This window comes from Bos javanicus, chromosome X, assembly GCF_032452875.1.
Source record: "Bos javanicus breed banteng chromosome X, ARS-OSU_banteng_1.0, whole genome shotgun sequence".
Taxonomy (NCBI): Eukaryota; Metazoa; Chordata; class Mammalia; order Artiodactyla; family Bovidae; genus Bos; species Bos javanicus.
In genome coordinates this window covers 107,199,583-107,215,498 of record NC_083897.1, presented here as the reverse complement: position 1 = coordinate 107,215,498, position 15,916 = coordinate 107,199,583, and the positions used below count along the sequence as shown (strand labels likewise).

The 15,916-nt window shown below is 39.7% G+C and overlaps 1 protein-coding gene across 1 annotated transcript in view; it reads left to right on the top strand.

Annotated features, from left to right (window-relative positions):
- The window catches only part of OTC (ornithine transcarbamylase), a 75,711-nt gene that overhangs the window by 37,226 nt on the left and 22,569 nt on the right, over positions 1 to 15,916 (top strand). The window contains exon 5 of the mRNA XM_061410441.1: positions 13,867 to 14,020. Within this exon, the coding sequence (XP_061266425.1) occupies positions 13,867 to 14,020 (154 nt within the window). The remainder of the gene's footprint in view (positions 1 to 13,866; positions 14,021 to 15,916) is intronic.

The following is a 15,916-nucleotide window of genomic DNA, read 5'->3' as shown; positions in this document are numbered from 1 at the left end:
TATAACCTGGCTCCTCACCTCCTTGGAGCAGTTCTCTTCCTGGTTACTTGAGATTCAGTCTCCCGGCCTTGAAGTCCTAAAAATTCCCACTGAATGAAACATAACTCTTAACTTTCAGGTTGTTAATATTTTTTAGGTCAACGCTAGGACACACAGAAATTCAAGGCAGGATAGGGACATAGGAAAGAATGCATGGCACGACCCTATGAGAATACAACCACTGTCTGTCTTTAGCTTTTGCAATGCATCCACCATGTTCTGATAGTTTAGGAACTAATAAACTCTTTCTACGGAGAAGGCAATGGCACCCCACTCCAGTACTCTTGCCTGGAAAATCCCATGGATGGAGGAACCTGGTAGGCTGCAGTCCATGGGATCTCGAAGAGTTGGAGACGACTGATCGACTTCACTTTCACTTTTCACTTTCATGCATTGGAGAAGGAAATGGCAACCCACTCCAGTGTTCTTGCCTGGAGAATCCCAGGGACGGGGGAGCCTGGTGGGCTGCCGTCTATGGGGTCGCACAGAGTCGGACACGACTGAAGCGACTTAGCAGCAGCAGCAGTAACTCTTTCTAAGCATATCAGGATTGTTGAGTGATTGCCCATCTCATCCATATACATGTTTGCTCTTAAGATCTGGCCCAGCACACTATTTGGGTTTGGGGTTTTGTTTGTTTTTAGTATCTGTTTACCCACACACATGGACTCTGCATCAGGTCTTCCTCCGGCCGTAGGAGACTTTGTTTACAGTATTTATTGTTTTGGTTCTTTGCTTTATTTTGGCTTTCTGGGAGTTTTAGTTAATTCCTAAACAAGTTTTGATTTCATACCAAAGGGGAAAATATTAAAGAATAATAGAAACTTGAGATTTCAAAGATCTTTATGAGCTATTTTATATCAACCATCCTTTTCATGCCTCCTCCACACCATTCCTTCGAAATCATTCTTTAGCCTGCATGAAAATACCCAGCATCAGGGTATTCTTTATATGCACAGCTATCTTGTTCTATTTTTATACGGTCTGACTTTTCTGATCAGAATTCATAGAAACTGACAGAGCGTTCTCTTTTACACTGAATTAAAATAGATCTTACTATGGCTCTTCTCAATGTTCCTCTGTTTTATAGTATCTTCATAAACTCATACATTTTAATATATTAATACTTGAAGGTTTCAATTCATTGCAGTTAATACTCTTATTGGTGCTTAAATTGTACCCTATTTGGCCAATGTGATCTGTCTTCAAGTTGGCTACTGGGTCATTTTGACATAACGCTATTAGTCTTTGATAACTCCCTTGCACATCTCTTCACTAAAGCCAAGAATTAGCCATTACTCTAGGAAGTCCTATTTCATTTTCAATTACTTTCAAAATCATGTTTGGGAGAAATTTCCTTCTTTGAATGGTATGTTTTTTTCTGGTTATTACAGTCATACTCTTTTTGGTAAAAAAAAAAAATACTAAAAGAGATTTTTAAAATAGTTAGAACCACCAATACTGCCATCATCCAGAAATAATCAATGTTAACATTTTATCTCCTCAACCATCTTCCCATTTACAATCCTATGTCATGCTCCTCCTTTTTCTAAACAACAGGAAAAGAGATAATGGTGAAAAATAGTTGCCATTTTAAAACATTTAGGCAAAATCAAGTTGAATAAATATTTGAGCTTGTTGACTATTCATTTTAAATCCTCATATAGCTAATTAAACATCCAGAGCAAATTGATCAGTGTCAGAAACTTTAAATTTGGGTACTTTGGATTTTGCAAAAGCTGTTTTGCTACCACTGTTGACAGATTCCTAAGACTGTAAAGCTGCAGGAATCCACCAGAAGGCAAACAAAACTATATGTTCAATGGAAATGAAGAGGGACCAAAATGAAAAGTCATTACAGAGCCAGAGAGTATTTTTAACTTTGTCAACCTTTCATTTGTAACACATAACACAGCTCTTACAATATGTAAAGCTGGGATAATTAATTTCTGGAGGGCTATATAGAAAGCCCAGTGAATCCATGGTAAAGAATTCTCCTGCCAAGCAGGAGACCCAGGTTTGATCCCTGGGTCAGGAATGTCCCCTGAAGGAGGAAATTGTAAACCACTCCAGTATTTTTGCCTGGAGAATCCCATGGCCCGAGGAACCTGGCAGGCTACAGTCCGTGGGGTCACAAAAGAGTCAAACGTGACTTAGCAACTAAACGACAACATAAAAGGCCCAGATCACTGTTAGTGGGCCTCTAAGTCCAGCCCAAATTAGAGGTTTGTCATTGTTTCCAGTGAAAAGTGTTTTTTTAAAGATTTTTAGTAGACTGGAAGAAAACTAAGAATGGTGATTTCTCTATGATTTATAGTGCCTTTAAACATAAAGCAGAAGGCAACATTATTGACAAAATAATATTGACTATTTAGAGATCTCTAATATCTTTGTTTTCCCAAGTGATTCCAATGTGAAAACAGCTTAGGAGTTGCTCCTTCCCCCGTATCATTGAATCCATTTCACCTGTAGCTTCTGTGGCTGAAGGATTGAAGTGACATTTTCTATTAACCTTTGTCATGCTCCCCCTTGCTCATAGATTCTTTAATGTCCAAGAGGCTTTATTGTCTATAGAAATATTCCCTATTCTTTGTACTTTGTTTTACAGTTCAATATCTTAATCTTATGAATTTAGCATTTCTATAAACATAAAAAGAGTAAACAGAAAAAAAGAGCAAATATTTTTGTTTGTTTTGTTTAGTCACTCAGTCATGTCTAACTCTTTGCAACCCCATGGACTATATAGCCTGCCAGGCTCCTCTGTCCATGAGATTCTCTAAGCAAGCATACTGGAGTAAGTTGCCATTTCCTCCTCCAGGGGATCTTCCTGACTCAGAGGTCAAACCAGTGTCTTCATGTCTCCTGAATTGCAGGCAGATTCTTTACCGCTGAGCCACCGGGGAAGTCCAATATAATAGTCTTATGAATTAAGCATTTCAATAAACATAAAAGAGCAACATTAGAAAAAAGAGCAAATATTTATGGACTTAAAAAATACTCACAACCTAAAAGTTGAGAGTTATGTTTTATTGTGTGGGAACTTTTGTGGCTTCAAGCCCAGGAGGCAGCATCTCAAGTAACCCCAAGAGAACTGCTCAGAGGAGACAGGTTATATAGAAGTTTTGCAACAAAGGGCAGATAGTCTGAATGTAGAAAGCCAGATATCCCAAGTTAAGGAATTTAGTGGTTTTTCATGTATGGAAAGATGTAAGAGTCTGGCTCACTGAAATCATTCCTTTGATATGCACCTCAGTTGTCTGGGGCCAGTACCTTGTGTTTTCACATCCTGAGTTTTTTCAGGGCTCACCAGCTCACCATCCGTGGTAGCTTTAATCACTGATGACTGTGATATCCTTTGTTTACTGATATGTCAGGGAATATTCCATTTCTCATATTCCTCAGTGGTTCTCAAAGTGCGGTCCCCAAACCAGCAGCATAAGCAGTACATGGCAGCTCATTAGAAATGCAAATTTTGGGGGCCCCTAAAACAACAACCAGACCCACTGAATCAGAAACACAATTGGCCTCCTGGTGATTCTGGTGTTGTGTTTAAGTTTCAGAGCAATTGCTTTAAATGGTCACATACTAACTTATACAGCCACTAAATCAAATACATATTAAATGAACAAAACAAGTCTCATCAACCATTTAAACACTGATTGCAACTTAATCAAATGCTCTAAAACATTTAACTTAATCACAAGCCTAGCATTTCAAATTTCCTTGAATGCTCTAAATATTTTAAAAAGGAAAATATACACATAAAATACCACATTGATTAGAGAGCTGATTAATTTTTTAACAATAAAACTAAGCACAATGCTATTAATATCATAGATTTAATTTTGTTTACATTCTTGCCCCTACTTTTATTCTTATCCTTACATGATCCTGGAATTTAAATGCATGTGTGTAATTCTAGCAGACTGGAAAGAAGAAAAATCATCTCAAGAGGCTAGAAATGCAGATTAAGTGGATTGGTGATCACTTAATTTTGGTTGGATTCCGGAACTGCTTGCTAAGTTCAAGATGAATTAAATTCAAGCTGCCATCCACTAGCTTGAATATATTTTTATCACCTAGTTTTCACTTTTAACAATGGGAGCTGCTACTGGTTTCCTATTACTGCTTTAACAAATTACCAAGGCAATGGCACCCCACTCCAGTACTCTTGCCTGGAAAATACCATGGATGGAGGAGCCTGGTAGGTTACAGTCCATGGGGTTGCAAAGAGTCGGACACAACTGAGCGACTTCACTTTCATGCATTGGAGCAGGAAATGGCAACCCACTCCAGTGTTCTTGCCTGGAGAATCCCAGGGATGGGGGACCCTGGTGGGCTGCCATCTATGGGGTCGCACAGAGTCGGACATGACTGAAGCGACTTAGCAGCAGCAGCAGTGACTTAACACAAGATTTATTATCTTACACTTCTGCAAGTCAGAGGTCTAAAATGAACCCCCCAGGGCTGTGATCCTTCAGGAGGCTCCAGGGGAGAATCCAATTCCTTGGTCTTTCCAGCCTCCAGTGGCTGCCTACATCCTATGGCACATGGTTCCCTTCTTCCATATCAAAGCCAGCAACATAGCTAGCATCTTCTCTTCTGACCTCCCGCTCTGCTTTCTCTCTCTCTCTCCTTTTTTTTTTTTTTTTGCCTCACTGTGCAGCTTACAGTGTCTTAGTTCCTCAACCAGGGATTGAACCCATGCCCCCTGTAGTAGAAGCACAAAACCCCAACCTCTGGACCACCAGGGATGTCTCCCTCCTGCTGCTCTGTTATAAGGAACCTCTCTCTTAGATTAGACCCAGCCCAGGATCATCTCCCCATCTCAAGATCCTTAAATGAATCACACATGGAAAATTTCCATTGTCATGTAAGGTAACACTCACAGGCTCTGGGTATTAGGACAAGAGCATCCTGTGGGGGTAGGGGGCTTATCCTGTCTTCCATAGGATCCTTGCTTCTGTTTTTCATACGAATTCTCATTTATTAAAGAAGTTAAAAGATGGGGTGTCATTCAATTTTTATTTGTTTTCAGTCTCTGGCAGGACATGACTCATTGTAATATTTTTATGCTATATTAACCTGGCCTGGTCTCAATGTTTTAAAATATATGCTTTTCTGATTGGCATTGTTTTATAATTAGTTGGGTCACCAAGAGGTTTCACTCCCAGAGTGACAGGAGAGTGAGTTTGAAAATTTAGATTTCTTCTTCAGGACAGTAAACTAAATATTTATTTTGGAATAAATGGTTGTATCATCTTTCTAATTGGAAATTGTATATGACAACAGGTGCTAGTTAGCTGCAGGATTCTTCTTCTACATCACTTCATGTAAGACCACAAATGCTGATGGGGCTTTTCCAGTCATGTTATAGCTTCTGCTATTTCTAGGACAATTTGACTTCTAAGTTGTCTTAATTATTTGTGGTTTACACAAACTAAAAATGGCAGATATCTATACTTTATGAACAGAAATAACAAAAACCCACAAAATATCTATCTGTATCTACACAGTTACATATAAGCATTTTCCTACTTACTTGAGTAAATACATTTAAATGCAATGGTAATAGTCATCCTTCTTTGACATTACAATTATATTTTTGTACATTTTCTTTACATTCACTCTTTTCTTATGAGCTTCATGGCCTTTTTATAAGCACAGCTTGCTTTACTTAATGACTTTTGCTATAAATGCTCACAACTTGACAAACGGTTAAGCTGCTCCTTTTTTCCTTTTAGCACTGCCCCTGCTATTTTAAAAATATCTTTGGCTTCCTAGCAACAACAGGGTGTTACAGACTATACTGATTTTATCCTGACGAGGGACATGGAATTAACTAGCCTCTGGTTTGTGGTTCCTTTTTTAGGTATAGCACAATATTAAGACCAAAATTCGGGCACTAGGGATGCTTACAAATGTTGAGGGGAGAAAAGATTATAGCTATTGCTCCTGCCATGGCAGCTCTTGGTAGTAACTGAACTGAAAGGAAAATACAGTAGACCCTTGAACAACACAGGAGTTAATCCATATACAACTTACAGTCCACCCTCTGTATCTGTGGTTCCTCAGCATCCAGGGATTCAACCAACCAGGGATTATATTCTAGTACTTACTGTTGAAAAGATGCACGTACAAGTGGACCTCTGCGGTTCAAAGCCACGTTGTTCAGGGGTCAGCTGTACTTCTTTTATGTGTATGAGATCTTGTTCTTTCCAGCATAACATATTGTGTTGTTATCCCTTACTTTTCTTAAAGTCTGAGAGTTCAGCCACTACCAAGACTTTCTTCCTCTACACTGATCCATTGTTCCACCCAGAAGCAGAGTATCCCACTCTTCTGCCACCTCCTCACTATCTCTGTTTTCTAGGACAATTGCCGGGGTCCTGCCCCGGCTGATCCAGGGTATTCGAAGCGGGGATGGCGTCGGTGACCTATTTATTTAAATATTTTATCAAAGATATACAGAGTAATAGGATGAGGATAGCTCAGTAGGAAAATTCAGTGGAGAAAAGAGGCTGAGTAGCTTGGTTTACGCGGGAGACCAATAAAACTTCAAGACAAGAAGTTTGCACCACTTACGTAGGCCACAGGCGTCCTTCCGTTCTCCCGAAGGAGAGGAGACACTGAGGCCTCCCCGGTCGGATCTTAGAAGCCCAGGCATAATTAGTAAGCATGGTGGGTTCCGCGCTCCAGATGGAGACTCAACCAGAGTGAGAGAGAGAGTGACATGGGGAGACCAGTATTTCGAGAAACTGATCCCAATTCTTTATTTTCCATGGTCTACTTTTATACACTGAGATGTTATGCAAAAGTCACGCGGGGTCAGCAGTCCTGACTTTTATCAAAGTCAGGTGCTTCATACAAATGTATACAGAGGTCTTAGGGGTGTTACATCATCTTCTGGCCAGGGGGGCCTGCTGACAATTTATGACCCTCTCCTTGTGACAGCGGTCAGTCAACCAGGACACTTATTTCTCCAGGGCTGATTATTCTCAAAACAGACACTACCCAAATAAAGTTACATTCCTATAGGGTGAGGATGTAGTGGGTTTTAGTTAAGGAAAGAATTTACTTAGCCTAAGGTCTAACGTGATTAATATCAAAGGTTAATACTTATTTCTTCTATATATTCATTAATGTGTGTAAGGGCAGGGGATGTGGAGACTTAGCAACAAACATTGGCTCAACAAATGAAAAACCCTTCACCAATACAATTTCTAATCAGCCCATTATACTTATACTAATAGTTTTCTAACTTTTCTAAGGAACCTGTTTTTAGAAGGTTTAAAGCATCTCGTGCCTCTCACGGTTGGGAGGCTGTGAGCAATCACATGTGGCCGGACAAGCCTGTCAGGCAGGCTAGAGAACCTTCAGAGGAGTTTGTAGGTTAAAACACTCTTATCACGCCCAGGAATGATTATTAACTGGAGCTCTAAGTTAACTCCTTCTCCGAAAGAGGTGGTGGGGGACAGCCCCCCGTAAAGTCAGAGATGTAGGTGAAAGCACAAAGTAGTAAAGTAGGCAGGCTCTGGTTATGGGGGTAGATACTCGAGGAGTTCCAGGGGGACTCCTGAGGCTCGTTCCCGCCTTTGCGTATGTCGAGCCTCCTTCCTCATGACCTTTGTCACGGGCGGAGTACCTCACTCTGGCCCCCAACAGACAATGGTTCTCAGCCTTGTCTGTAGATTGGACTAACTTGGAGAGCTTCACAAATATGGATATGAATCCCCCACCACAGCTTCTGGTTTAAACTTCCAAAGGGCTGAATATGGCATCAGCATTTGTACACCTTCATAGGTGATGCTAGTGTTCAGCCAACGTCAAGAACCCTTCTAGGAGGTGTTGGGCAACCTGAAAAAGCAGACCAGTCACTATTTTATGAGACTATACCATAAAGGTCCCAGGGATACAAAGTCCATGTTATAAACAGGGCAAGTAAATACCTGCTTGCCTGTTGGCTTCTTTGCTTCCAGAACTCTTGGGATTGTTCAAGGCAGGGAACGATAACTGCCCTTTTTCAATATTCTTGAAAATTTCAAGTGTATAGGGCACTGACTTCTCCAGTTGCTCTCCCAGTGTTTCCCTTTGTCAGCCTCACCTTTGTTCAATCTTTCCTAACCTTACTGTAATTCAAAGCTTTCAAAATCTTTCTCAACTATGAGATTAAGATAACATTTACAAAACAGGGCATTGTAGAGTTCATGAACCAAGAGGTTGGCAGCCCACAGTACTAGCTCCCTAAAACTATCTGAGAGGCTACAACAGAAGTCAGATCAGTTTTTCTGACTGGGAGATTCCAGAAGGTCAACTGCAATCTGCTAATCCAGATTTTTTTTTTAAATCCCATCTCTACACACTGAGGGAAGTGATGCACATTTAAAGATGTCCTTTGGGGTCAAACACTCCTCTACTGCTCTCTGATAGGATTTTAACTATCATAAAATTAACCAATTCTTCTGAAAAAGGAAACTGATAATTGTTTATAATTATAGACTTTATTGGAATATCTGCTGCTGCTACTGCTGCTGCTAAGTCGCTTCAGTCGTGTCTGACTCTGTGCGACCTTATAGATGGCAGCCCACCAGGCTCCCCCATCCCTGGGATTCTCCAGGCAAGAACACTGGAGTGGGTTGCCATTTCCTTCTCCAATGCATGAAAGTGAAAAGTGAAAGTGAAGTCGCTCAGTCATGCCCAACTCTTAGCGACCCCATGGACTGCAGCCTACCAGGCTCCTCCATCCATGGGATTTTCCAGGCAAAAGTACTGGAGTGGGGTGCCATTGCCTTCTCTGATTGGGATATCTACTGCCATCTAAATAACTCTCCCAACACAGAGTTAAAAACCTGTATTCTGTAATATGAAATGTCAGTATTTCTGTACTGTGAAGGAAATTTGTACTGCGATCTTGAAAAAAGGGGAGAAGATCTAAAATTCTTTTAATATGATAGCCTATGTCTTAGGACTATGGTTCAAAAACTTTGAAAGGTTATCTGAGTTACTTGGGGAACTTGGTAAAAGTACAAAGACCCGGCCTACTCTGTTTCAGGAGCTTGGACCTCTGTGGTTTATTATTCACTTAGTTCTAATATACACCCAAGTTTGTGAACCATTGCCTCAGGGCATGAGATTGATCAAGCTAGGTGGTCACTCTAAAGATGGAGGCCTTAATGGAAGAGAGTAAATGATTCATTTTTCAGGATTTGAGGTGCTTTTTTCTTTCAACTAAACTAGAAAGCATTCTCTGCCAATGAGATTGTGGACAAAGTCCTCTGTCACTGTGGGCTGTCATCCCTTGATCTCTTGATTTCTGCGGAGTTGGGTGAGGCTGGTTAGGCTTCAAAGAAAAGAATGGATGGTACTTTTGAAAATATGGTGGCATCAATTTCCTCTTTATAAGGAATCTCGAACTTTAATATGCAAATGAATCACCTGGAAACCATGTTAAAATACAGGTTTTGATTCAGGGTGGGGCCTGCAATTCTGCAGTTCTAATAAGCCCCAGGTTAGATGCTGATACTGTTGATTTGAGCAGTGAAGTTCCAGCTTTGGTTCTTAACCTTGGTTGCACACTGGAATTTCCTGGGAAGTCTTAAAAAGTGCTGATCAGTAGGTTGCATCTCTAGAGATTATATTTTTCTGATGAAATTGATAGAGATTATGGCCTGGGCCTCAAGAGTATAAGGAATTCTCTGGGTGACTTTCATATGCAGCAAAAATGGAAGATCCTGATCTTAGTCAACCATCAAATATCACCCATTTCACAGGAGAAACTCTTAAGTGGCTCTTTTAGTCACCTCTTTCAAACTGCAATGTACAATGTGCTTAGACAGCTCAGAGCACTGGTTTGCAAGTCTTGACCCCCTCCCCTGATGCCCTGCCATACGAATATTTCATCAGAAGTTTTAAAATAAGAAAATAAAGACAACAGAGTCAATTTCATAAAGCTAAATTAATTCAAGCTCAAGGATGATTTTTGAGATTAAGTCATTTACACATTTTTGTTGTTAAAATGTCTTTTACTAAATGAAGACATTAACATATTTTATATGTTTATTTGTTTGTTTCTCATGTCCTTAATTTTCTAAACGAAAAGTTAGAAATTTTATGTTGATTGCCATATGGTTTTAGAAATTTTGCTGATCCATGAAATCTGAAAATCTGGAAGCTATGGGTATGAGAAATTAGGAAAATATGAAAAAAAAAAGTCCAAGTACTTACAGTGGTAAGGACTCTGCACTTCCACTGCAGGGGTCATGGGTTCCATCTCTGATTGGGGAGCTAGGATTCCACATGCCACACATCTCAGCTGAAGAAATAAATCCAAGTCTAGAAAATATTGTTGCTGGAATATGATTTTCAATCTTTGATTGTATAATCTCTTGGATAGAGGAATTTTTTTTAGCGGTGCTTGAATTTTATAAGCACCAACAGTTTTCTATGGACTGAGTTCAGCCCATATCAGTTCAGTTCAGTTGTGTCCAACTCTTTGCGACCCCATGGACTGCAGCACACCAGGCCTCCCTGTCCATCACCAACTCCCGGAGCTTACACAAACTTATGTCCATTGAGTTGGTGATGCCATCCAGCTATCTTATCCTCTGTCATCCCCTTCTCCTCCCACCTTCAATCTTTCCCAGCATCAGGGTCTTTTCAAATGAGTCAGTTCTTTGCATCAGGTGGCCAAAGTATTGAAATTTCAGCTTCAGCATCAGTCCTTCCAATGAATATTCAGGACTGATTTCCTTTAGGATGGACTGGTTGGATCTCCTTGAAGTCCAAGGGACTCGCAAGAGTCTTCTCCAACACCACACATAGTTCAAAAGCATCAATTCTTCAGCACTCAGCTTTCTTTATAGTCCAACTCTCACATCCATTCATGACTACTAGAAAAATCATAGCTTTGACTAGGTAGACCTTTGTTGGCAAAGTAATATCTCTGCTTTTTAATATGCTGTCTAGATTGGTCGTAGCTTTTCTTCCAAGGATCAAGTGTCTTAATTTCATGGCTGCAATCACCATCTGCAGTGATTTTGGAGCCTAAGAAAAGAAAGTCTGTCACTGTTTCTATTGTTTCCCCATCTATTTGCCATGAAGTGATGGGACCAGATGCCATGATCTTAGTTTTTGGAATGTTGAGTTTTAAGCCCGCTTCTTTACTCTTTTTCACTTTCATCAAGAGACTCTTTACTTCTTCACTTTCTGCCATAAGGGTGGTGTCATCTGTATATCTGAGATTATTGATATTTCTCCCAGCAATCTTGATTCCAGCTTGTGCTTCATCCAGCCCTGCATTTCGTATGATGTACTCTGCATATAAGTTAAATAAGCAGGGTGACAATATACAGCCTTGACATACTCCTTTCCCAATTTGGAACCAGTCTGTTGTTCAGACAGATAAAAAGGATTAATTTTCCAAATATACGATGATTTAAATACAAATCCATGAAATACTTACTAAATACATACTAGCTTTAGTTTTTATACAGTTTCTTTTGACATGGTAATATCATCAACTATTTTTTGATCTTTCACCACGAACAAGGCATCATACTATGCATCTTATGTAGGTTATCTCATATAACCCTCACAACAACACAATGAGATAGATACCATTATAATGGCTTTCAGTTCAGTTCAGTTCAGTCACTCAGTCATATCCGACTCTTTGCGACCCCATGAATCACAGCATGCCAGGCCTCCCTGTCCATCACCACCTCCCGGAGTTCACTCAAACTCACATCCATCGATGATGCCATCCAGCCATCTCATCCTCTGTCGTCTCCTTCTCCTCCTGCCCCCAATCCTTCCCAGCATCAGAGTCTTTTCCAATGAGTCAACTCTTCACATGAGGTGGCCAAAGTACTGGAGTTTCAGCTTTAGCATCATTCCTTCCAAAGAACACCTAGGGCTGATCTCCTTTAGAATGGACTGGTTGGATCTCCTTGCAGTCCAAGGGACTCCCAAGAGTCTTCTCCAACACCGCAGTTTAAAAGCATCAATTCTTTGGCGCTTAGCTTTCTTCACAGTCCAACTCTCACATCCATACATGACCACTGGAAAAACCATAGCTTGACTAGATGGACCTTTGTTGGCAAAGTAATGTCTCTGCTTTTGAATATGCTATCTAGGTTGGTCATAACTTTCCTTCCAAGGAGTAAGCATCTTTTAATTTCATGGCTGCAGTCACTATCTGTAGTGATTTTGGAGCCCAGAAAAATAAAGTCTGACACTGTTTCCACTGTTTCCCCATCTATTTCCCATGAAGTGATGGGACCAGATGCTATGATCTTAGTTTTCTGAATGTTGAGCTTTAAGCCAACTTTTTCACTCTCCTCTTTCACTTTCATCAAGAGGCTTTTTAGTTCCTCTTCACTTTCTGCCATAAGGGTGGTGTCATCTGCATATCTGAGGTTAATGATATTTCTCCCGGCAATCATGATTCCAACTTGTGCTTCTTCCAGCCCAGCGTTTCTCATGATGTACTCTGCATATAAGTTAAATAAGCAGGGTGACAATATACAGCCTTGCTGTACTCCTTTTCCTATTTGGAACCAGTCTGTTGTTCCATGTCTTACAGATGAAGAAACCAAGTTATAGAGAAATTAAATAACATGTCCAAGGTCACACAGCTAGTAATTTAGAGACTCAAAATTACAAAGTCTAACTTATTATAAGACTAACTTATAATAACTAACTTATAAGGTATAAGGATACCTTCTAATAATGACTCTATATTTAATAAAACTACTATCATGAGAGGTTTTCCCTTTTTTGCCATTATAAAGAGTTCCTTAAAACTGAAATGACTAGAAGCCTCTGCTGTGGGGTTTCTGTTTAATAAGAAATAAGACATAATAATGAAAAAAGCAAGATTTTAAACAAAAAGCCATCCCTGTTATTTTTGTAAGGCTAAAACTTTAGCTGTGGGACCGCCATCACTCTGACACATGGAGAGAACTTAAACTCTGGATCCCAGATTCTCATTCCAGGTTTTTGTCATCTGCACATTTGAGGCAATGTATTATAATGGTAAGATCATGGACTTTTGAAATTAAACTGACTTTGGTTTGAAGATGAGTTCTTCCAATGTAATGAGTTGTGTTAGCTGGGGCAAGTTACTAAACTTCTTTGTATTTCAGGTCCTTCAGCTATAAAATTAGAATAGTTATATCCATCTTCACTGCCCAACAGAGGCGTCCCATGTCAGGCAGAATGGCCCAGCTCTGGGGACCCCACTGTGCTTGGCCCTTGGTGGGAGCAGGCTGGGGAGGTTGTGGCCTTGACAGAAATGCTGTGATAGATCCCAAAGGTGCAGCACCTGGGGGCTGTCAGCTAATGGCACTCCTTCCAGAAGGTTCTCTCTTGAAAAACAATCTGTGTATTTACCTCCATGGTTGCCACACTGCTACTTTCTATTTTGTAGTGAAACTGCATACTTGAGGGGTGATGTCTCCCCTCCCAAATGCCACAATCCAGTTTACTAATTTTTCTCTATATATCTTGTCTTTAGTCTTGTCCCTTTCAACTTTACCAATTGTCATATATCAATTATAGTTCATCATTACAATTGATAGGCCCACAATTGGCTTCTTAGCACTGCAAAAAATACTACAATCAAGGCTAAGACATCAGGGGAACAACATCTGGCTTCTGTAATGACTACATATTTATCATTAGCTTTTAAACCTGTCATGTTGATAGGTAGTTGTAACAGTAAAAATCCTCGTGTATTAGCATTTCTTATGACTCTTTAAGATCCTAAATTACGAAGGAATCATTGAGCCTAATCAACTTGGATAATCTTTTCCTCATTTGCCACAGTGTGTTGTCTAGCATGACAGATGCCGTGCTGGCGCGAGTGTACAAACAATCAGATCTGGACCTCCTGGCTAAAGAAGCTTCCATCCCAATTGTCAATGGGCTGTCGGATTTGTACCACCCTATCCAGATCCTGGCTGATTACCTCACGCTCCAGGTTGGCTTACTTCTTTGCCTCACACAAGAGCAAAATCAATAAATAATTCCTAAGTAGCTCTAAATGGAAGCATTTAAATTGTGGTATTGGTGTTTTGTTTTCAAATAACATCTTGGCAGAGATGCATAGCATATGTGTACAACTTGATATCCAAGGAAGATAGGGCATTATTGAAAACAGACTAGAAGACACTTCAGTTCTCAAACCTTTGCTTTATGGGTGCCATATTTAACACAGTGGATGAACAGGGAGTGCTGGAGCACAGAAAATGGAAACATCTTTATGTCATGCATAATACGTCAGGTTCTATGATTTGGGAGTGAAGACTGATGGAGAGTGCTTTTAATATTCAAAATGGTAAATTACTAAATCACTTTCTGAGAAGAAGGCCATTTGCTATTATTTTAATAAACTGCTTAAGACTGGAGTTAAGAGCATGCAGAATTCATAGAATGGAGGTGCAGATTTAGGCATGTCCCTTCAAATTATGAACCTGAATAACTTTGAAAGATTCATCCTGTTGGGTTGGCCACAGCCAATCTACATAGTCTTGCCACTGGGAATCCTAACAACCATGGTTTCTGCATCTATGAACTATTCTGGGAGACAGGGCCAACTGGACAGGTCCACCTTGCTCCTCATTTGAATATGCCACACACATGTAAATGTGAGGTTAAACTCAATATGAAACTCTTGGGTGATGAAGATAAGATGAATGCAGAGAGGATATACTATGTTAGAAACCAAGCAGCTGTTACATACAACGTATGGCTTTACATATATGCCAGATAATTTAATGCTTCTTGCTGGGGTTTCATCATTACTAGTTTATATATTCATGAGGGACAGTGAAATGTTCTATTTATCATATTGTCCCCTGCAGGACCTGGTGCAATGCCTTCATAACAGACATGCTCAAAGTAGGAGTTGAATGAATAAATAGCAGCTTGTTAAGAGCATAGAATTTAAATCAGATGGACCTGGATTTACATCCTAGCTTAGCCCCTTAACTAATTTGTGATCTCCAAATTCGTTAGCCTTTCTCTTTTAAACATCTTAAAATCTTTATGCTTACATTTAAATCTCTTTACATTTGTAAATATATAAATGTATACAATATATGAAACCTACAGACACTTCAAGAAAAGTAAAACAAACACCCATGTGCCCATTATGCAGTTTTGGCAAATCTTACTTTAGAATTTTTTGTTTTTAAGTAAAATATTACAGGGACTTCCCTGGTGGTCTGGTGGTTAAGACTCCAGGGTTCCACTGCAGGGGGTGCAGGTTCAATCCCTGGTCAGGGAACTAAGATCCTACAACCCCATGCAGTGTGGCCAAAAAATATTACAGGTAGATTTCAAGTCTGCTGTGTAACTATCTTTGATCCCATTTCCTCCAACCCCTCAAAGACATTTTATCCTGGTGTTTGTATTTATGATTTCAAAGCATATGTTCATACTTTAACTGTCCATGTCAATATCCATAAGAAATCAAGTATATTAATGGTTTTTCAGCTATATAAACAGGAACATTCTCAATACCCATGCTATATTGTTCTAGGTGCATTGCATTTCCCCTTTCTTATTCTAATAAGTATAAGCTTCATAAAGGCAGAGGTTTTTGTCTCCTTTGTTCATTGTTATATCTCCAGGGCCAAGGACAGTGTCTGGACATGGATGGTTCTCAATTGTTGACTGAAAGAACAAATGCAACACAGATTCAGATTTGTGATATATGAAAATATTAATCTTCATATGTTCATATGATGTCTTGGCTTAAGATATTAGGATATTTTTTGGTGATTAGGACTTCTTTTTGGTGATTGTACCTTCATGTTATCAAATTGCTCTGTATAATGCAAAAAAAAAAAAGTAGTTTCTTCATTCCAACAAA